Here is a 6,398-nt window from a genome sequence, read left to right as displayed (position 1 = left end):
GGAGGAGGAACCAACCTCTAAAGCATTCTCAGTCTCCTTAGTAGTAGTACAACTAGCACCACTTTTTAGAATAGCCACCATATTGAAGGCGCTGTAATCACCAAGAATATTATGGTATCCTTCTTAGCTTATGTATTTCCTTCGGGGTCTTCCGAAAGGGAAAACCATATGTAATTATGTTGTGGAAATGAAGCAATTTCGTGTTTCACGTAGTATTTTTATTTTTGAATTTATGAGATGAGTTCTTTTGCTAGGGATCTTATAGGAGAAAACTCTACCGGTAGTTCTCTATCAAGCCTTGTGTGGTGTCTAGTGAGAACCTAGTGGTCATAAAGAGTTGTTCCCTTTGGGTGGAACTGTCTGAGAAGACGATAGATATTAATCTCATAAGTTTGCAATTAAAGACAAATCAAGTGAATGGACCTAGCTATTTCTGAAACAACATAATAAAAAAATATGGTAAGTACTGAGTAGGATATTACAACATTGCGCACATCGGGCGTACTATTAGTCTCACCAGCCCTTCCGGTGAATCTTTATAATAGATATGATCTATTCGTAAAAGAAAAAAGAAAAAAAACAAAATATACTTGAAATAGGAAAGTTGGTGCACGAAGTAAAAACATTGATCCTTTTATAATTACCTAAGTAATAAAGGTTCAAAAAAGAAAAAGAAAAACACCTTGTATCTTTCCCGAACGAACAGCATCATACAAGTATTTGTGTGCTCATGCATGCATGGAAGGAAGACCAAATAAATCATGGTCGGACGAATTAATTTGCTTTTCGTTGGTCCTATGATGTATATGTATAGCAAATAAAAATGGATCGAGCTCCAACAACAATCTACTCCTACTAGAGTAAGTTAAGTAGGTAATGAGTCATGAGAATTCACAAGTATCTGTCGCAGGATGCCCCCACGGATTCGCTGAGCAGGTTGCCGTCGGCGCCCACGAGCAGGTCGCACTTGACATGCATCCTCTGCCGCCCGGAGTGGAAGTAGAACACGCTGCTGACTCTGAACCGGACGCCTTAGAAGACGAGCTCCAGGCGCAGCGGGAGGCGCCCGGCGTGGAGCGCTGCGGAGAAGGAGTGCCAGGCGGCGGGGTCGGCGATGGAGATGGTGGTCATGTTGGGCTGGTACCAGCCGGCGGGGAAGGCCGGGCCGGAGGCGACGAGCGCGTCGTAGAAGCGGAGGGAGGCACGCGTGGCGCCGTCGTAGTAGATGCCGATGTGGCGGTTGGGGTTGCGGTCCGACACCTTGAAGGCGGCCTGCGTGCCGGAGAGGGAGAAGGAGGCGAGGGCGAAGCGCGGGCGGTGTGGGCGGAGGCTGAGCCAGGCGACGAAGAGCGCCACGCCGGCCACGAGGATGACGGCGAGGAGGAGGGAGCAGAGCCTGCTGCAGAAGACGGCCACGCAGCTGTCCCGGGTGCGGTGCGCGATCCGACCTCCTCCTGCCGCCGCTGCTGTTTTTGTTTGCGGCTGCGGCGGCATTCGTGCGTACGTGGCTGCAGCAGCTCCGGAGCTCATATGAAATATGAATATGATTGATCTTAATGTACTTGGATCTATCTACCGGTTTGCCGGAGGAGGAAGAAGAAGAATATTTAAGACGTGGAGGTGGAATATCTAATGGATGGATCAAAGCAAAGTATAAAAGCAAACCTCACCTCAGACGTGGCATATTATTGTTCTACTTTATAAGATCTTCGAAAATAATCAATAAAATGGATGCATGCATCTTTCAGATGCAGGGGGTCATCCTCCTTTTTTTAAAAAAAAATACATATATATATATATACTAGATCATAAAGATTCTGAGTATTACAACATATGCGAGGCATAGGCAGGACATCTCGTGTGGCAACGTATCTTTATCGAACATCATCTCATGGCCTCGGATACTAGGAGCAAATATACTACAAAGGCTCAACATCATATCATTCAACTCCTGATATAACTTTGTTGTTCCCAGATACAATATGGTTCATCCCAGGTACGATGTTGTTGCTCCCAGATACGACATGGTTGATTCCAGATATGCCATTCTTGAATCCGGCCGGATACCACACTACCTCTCCCAGTTACGCCATGCCTGCTACCAGATACCACATGCTTGCTCCCAGATACGACATGATTGTTCCCTGATACAATGTTTTCATTCCCATATACGGCATGGTTGTTCTCAGATACGGTGTTTTCATCCCCATATATGACAGTGTTGTCATTCTCGGATATAACATTGTTGCTCCCTGATGTCACAAAGTTGTTGGTCCCTGTTATGACATTTGGGAGCTCGCTAAGTCGCCGTCTAAGTGTGCTTCTGTTATGCTTCACATATGATGGCATGTTAGTGAAAACCATGCCCAGTGAACGCCCGCCGGTGGCGAGCCCCTTTAGTGGTGCCAAACTCTTAGGTGCGTCGTCAACCAATAAATTGTTTGAAAGATCCAAGTAGCAAAGGTGGTGAAGCTCACCAATCCACGATGGGATGGTGCCCACCAATTGGTTGCTGGACAAATCAAGCACCTCCATTTTCTTGCATTGGGACAACCATTCCGGAACCCTGCCCCTGAGAGCACAATCACCAAGGGCCAGCACCTCGAGGCTCTTGAATCCTCCAATAATACCATCGTCGGGTAGCTCCTCACCACCAAAATTCTTGGTGAGAATCAGCATGGTGAGGTTCTGGTACCACGCAATATTGTGAGCACCCCTGAGATGTTGTGAAAGCCGTTGGAGCCGAGGTCGAGCTCCTCGAGCCACGCAAGGCCTACAAGGGAGGTTCCCGGGATGTGCCCCGTGAGGCCGCGCCTTGGAAGGCGCAGCGCCGTGACACGGCCGCTAGCAGCGTCACAGCGCACGCCTTCCCAGCTGCAGCATGTGCCACCGAACCAAATGGCATGGAGGAGGACACCCCCGGCGCGGAGGCTCACAGCAAAGTCCTGCAATCCGCGAAGGTCGTCGGGGTGGCACAAAGCCACGTGCGCCTCGAGCAAGAGAAACCCGAAGAGGAGGAGGAGCAGTAGGCAGCATTTGGCCATGGGATGCACTGAGCTAGGTCGAGTGAGAGATTGGCAAGTGCTCTCTCTTGGTGTTGTACAAACAGCTTGGGTGATGCCTACTTCAAGTAAGTGCCGGCCAAACTTGATTTTGACTCTCGAGTGAAATTACCGAAAAAGTCTTTCGCCCCGCTTTATAAATAAAGCAAACCGCCAAGAACACATACAAGGACTAGTTCAGAACACACACATCCAAGTCACACAACAATAAGTTCGGAGGTACTGCTGAGGGCACAGCTCAACAAGCCCAAAACACACACGAAATAAAAGACAGGCTCAGCCGGGGCCAAGGCCGGAGAGCAAACAGACGACTAATCAGGCTCAGGCGGAGGCGGCGGTGGTGGCGGCGACAGGCGGACGGCCATCGAGCGGAGGTCGGCGATGAAGGCGGAGATGGCGTCCCGGTCCCGCGGGCGGCTAAGCGACCGCCAGAGCTGCAAGTAACCAGACAGTTTGAAGAGAGCGTCAGTAGATCGTCGAAGAGGGGAGCGCTGAATCACAAGCTTATTGCGAATAGTCCAGAGCGTCCACGCGAGGGCCCCAATCTCAAGCCACCTAATGTGGCGAGAGGACAGCGGGGAGGCCTGAAGCTCGGCGAATAGGTCGGGGAAGTTGGAGTGGCACCAATCCCCACCAACCGCCTCTCTAAAGCAGCTCCACACGAACTGAGCAGACACGCAGGAGAAGAATATGTGGTTCGAGTCTTTGGGGGTATCACATAGGGGGCAGAGGCCAGAGCCCGGGCCATTGCGCTTGCGGACCTCAACTCCAGACGGCAGCCGGCCACGGATCCATTGCCACATGAATATCCGGGTTTTAAGGGGCAGGCGAATGGACCATACCGCCTGGAGGGGCGGCGGGGCGGAGGATGGAGCGATAGCCGCGTAAAGGGACTTGGTGGAGAATTGACCCGAAGACTCAAGGCGCCAGCGAACCTCATCCGGGCCAGCATCGACAGTGGGTTCATGAAGAGCAATACAATCAAGAAGCTCATGCCAGGCGGCCACTTCCGGAGGCCCAAATGGCCTCCGGAATGCGAGGAGCCCTAAGTCAATAAGGGCATGTTGAACTGAGATTGTAGGGACGACAGCGATGAAGAAGAGGTCGGGGAAGCGGGCCGCGAATGGAGCGTCACCCGCCCATCGGTCAAACCAGAACAAGGTCGCTGCTCCCGATCCAACCGAGATGGAGGTCCCAATGCGCAGGACGGGGAGCAGTTGGATGACCGACTGCCAGAATTGAGATCCACCCGAACGTTGGCAGAAGGCCAGAGGTTGGCCACGCAAGTATTTATTCCGGATGATGTCTAACCACAGACCGCCATGCCCTTGCGAGATGCGCTAGAGCCAGCGGGAGAGGAGGGCAATGTTCATGCGTTTCGAGCACATGATGCCAAGGCCTCCCTGCCCCCGGGGCTTGCAGATGTCGGGCCAACTAACCATATGATACTTCTGCTTGTTATTGTCCCCAACCCAATAGAAGCGATATTGGATTTTAGCGATCTCGTGATGGAGGGTCTCGTGGAGGCTGTAGAAGCTCATAAGGAATAAGAGGAGACTAGAGAGCGAGGAGTTGATAAGAATCGTCCGGGCCACCTTCGAGAGCCACCGACCCTGCCAAGGCTCAATGCGCGATTGCAACTTGGTCAACGCAGGACGAAGGTCCGCCACAGTGAGCCGAGAGTCACTAATGGGCGTTCCTAGGTAGGTCGTTGGGAAGGAACCTAGGCGGCAATTGAGGCGGTTGGCAATGTCAAGGCCTCAGCCGGAGAATAGCCCATCACCATCACATCGCTCTTGTCGAAGTTGATCTTAGGACCAGACATTTGTTGGAAGCAGAGGAGGAGGAATTTAAGGCTAGCGATGTCCGTATCCGAGCCTTCGACCATGATGATGGTGTCGTCAGCGTACTGGAGCAGGGAGATGCCAACGCCCCCAGTCAAGTGGGGGGGGGGGGTGATTCCACTAATATGGCCCGCGGCCTTAGCCTTGTCCAGAATGGCCGCAAGAGTATCAACCACCATATTAAACATGAACGGGGAGAATGGGTCACCCTGCCTCACCTCGCAAAAAGTGGGGAAGTAGGGGCCGATCTCCCCATTGATGTTGACGGCAGTGCGACCACACGAGACCATCTGCATAACCCGCGTCGCCCAACGGTCATCGAAGCCTTTCCGCAGGAGAACTTCCCGAAGGAAGGGCCAGCTAACAGTGTCATAGGCCTTACGGAAATCGATCTTCAGGAAGACCGCCTTGAGGTGTTTGGAGCAGACCTCATGGAGGATTTCGTGAAGGACCAGCACCCCATCTAGAATATAACGTCCTTGGATGAAAGACGATTGGTTGGGGTGAGTAATCTGGTCCGCGAGCAGGGTCACCCTATTGGCGTACCCTTTCACCAGAATCCGGAAGATCACGTTAATCACCGAGTGAAATTCATGGGTGGCAGCTCCATTTAGCTTATATTTACAAGTGCTCTCTCTTGATTCCTCATCTAGCTTATATATTTACTTGTCGTGGCCCATTCTTCTTATCTTTCTTTTTACATCAACTTTGTCCTCCAAATTGAAATGAAATTATTAAAGTGTGACAGACGACGAATAGATCGAAAGTTTCTTCTCGAAAAAAAGCTAGGGCAAAGTCCACCCAGAATTAGCTGTCGACCGGAAGCACACAACTGGTTCTTTTCTCCGTTCGATTGTGTCTGTTTTTCTCTTGGCTCACAAGATTGAAATTGGCTTGGTCGCTCTACTTGCTGTGTGTATGTGCCTGGCCCCGGAGTCCCCGACCCACTGTTTTAACGAATGAACACATAAAAACGTAAGCCACACAGAGAACATATGCAACAATGGAACCAAGAAAACAATGACTTAGGCTTTCGTTGGCCAACATCGACATTGCTCCTCCCGGATACGACAGTGTTACTCCCAAATACGGCATTTTTGTACCCTTAACATCAAGGGTGATCCAGCACAGCTCACGTTGAAGGAGACCTGACCTGATTGACAACGCAATATGTAAGACAGTCGGGAGGTGCTTTTGCATGTTCGAAATCCTGCACACCCGGGAGGGACCCCGTCAGGGAGTACGACGGCTATGGGATGTCCTAGGTCGATTCGCTTGCCCCTAGAGCCTCGGGATCCACAACTCTCAAGCACGAAGAACAACAAAGAACGAGAGAGAAAAACAAGGGAGAAATAAAACATAGATGAAGAAGTAGTAGATTGATTTGTTTGATTGTGTGATGTTCAGTCGAACGTCACCTCCAACATATATAAGATGTGGCCGAACTTCCTGTACAAGTAAGAGACTCATCTAGGCATTCCTTACAAGAAAA

General features: G+C 50.8%; 1 protein-coding gene and 1 pseudogene across 1 annotated transcript; both read right to left on the bottom strand.

Moving 5' to 3' along the window:
* Positions 1–769: 769 nt before the first annotated feature.
* LOC123161380 (NDR1/HIN1-like protein 2) lies at positions 770–1,552 on the bottom strand. The gene has a single exon (XM_044579217.1). The coding sequence runs from the start codon at positions 1,528–1,530 to the stop codon at positions 1,033–1,035; it is 498 nt and encodes a 165-aa protein (XP_044435152.1). The 5' UTR covers positions 1,531–1,552; the 3' UTR covers positions 770–1,032.
* Positions 1,553–1,944: 392 nt separating this feature from the next.
* Positions 1,945–3,044, bottom strand: LOC123161378 (phytosulfokine receptor 2-like; annotated as a pseudogene).
* Positions 3,045–6,398: the final 3,354 nt, after the last annotated feature.

This window comes from Triticum aestivum, chromosome 7B, assembly GCF_018294505.1.
Source record: "Triticum aestivum cultivar Chinese Spring chromosome 7B, IWGSC CS RefSeq v2.1, whole genome shotgun sequence".
In the NCBI taxonomy this organism is placed as follows: domain Eukaryota; kingdom Viridiplantae; phylum Streptophyta; class Magnoliopsida; order Poales; family Poaceae; genus Triticum; species Triticum aestivum.
Note: the sequence above shows the minus strand (reverse complement) of the source record. Positions and strands in the feature narration are given on the sequence as shown.

Coding starts and splice junctions, on each gene's coding strand:
- LOC123161380 (XM_044579217.1), bottom strand. CDS start 1,530: ATGAGCTCCGGAGCTGCTGCAGCCACGTACGCACGAATGCCGCCGCAG.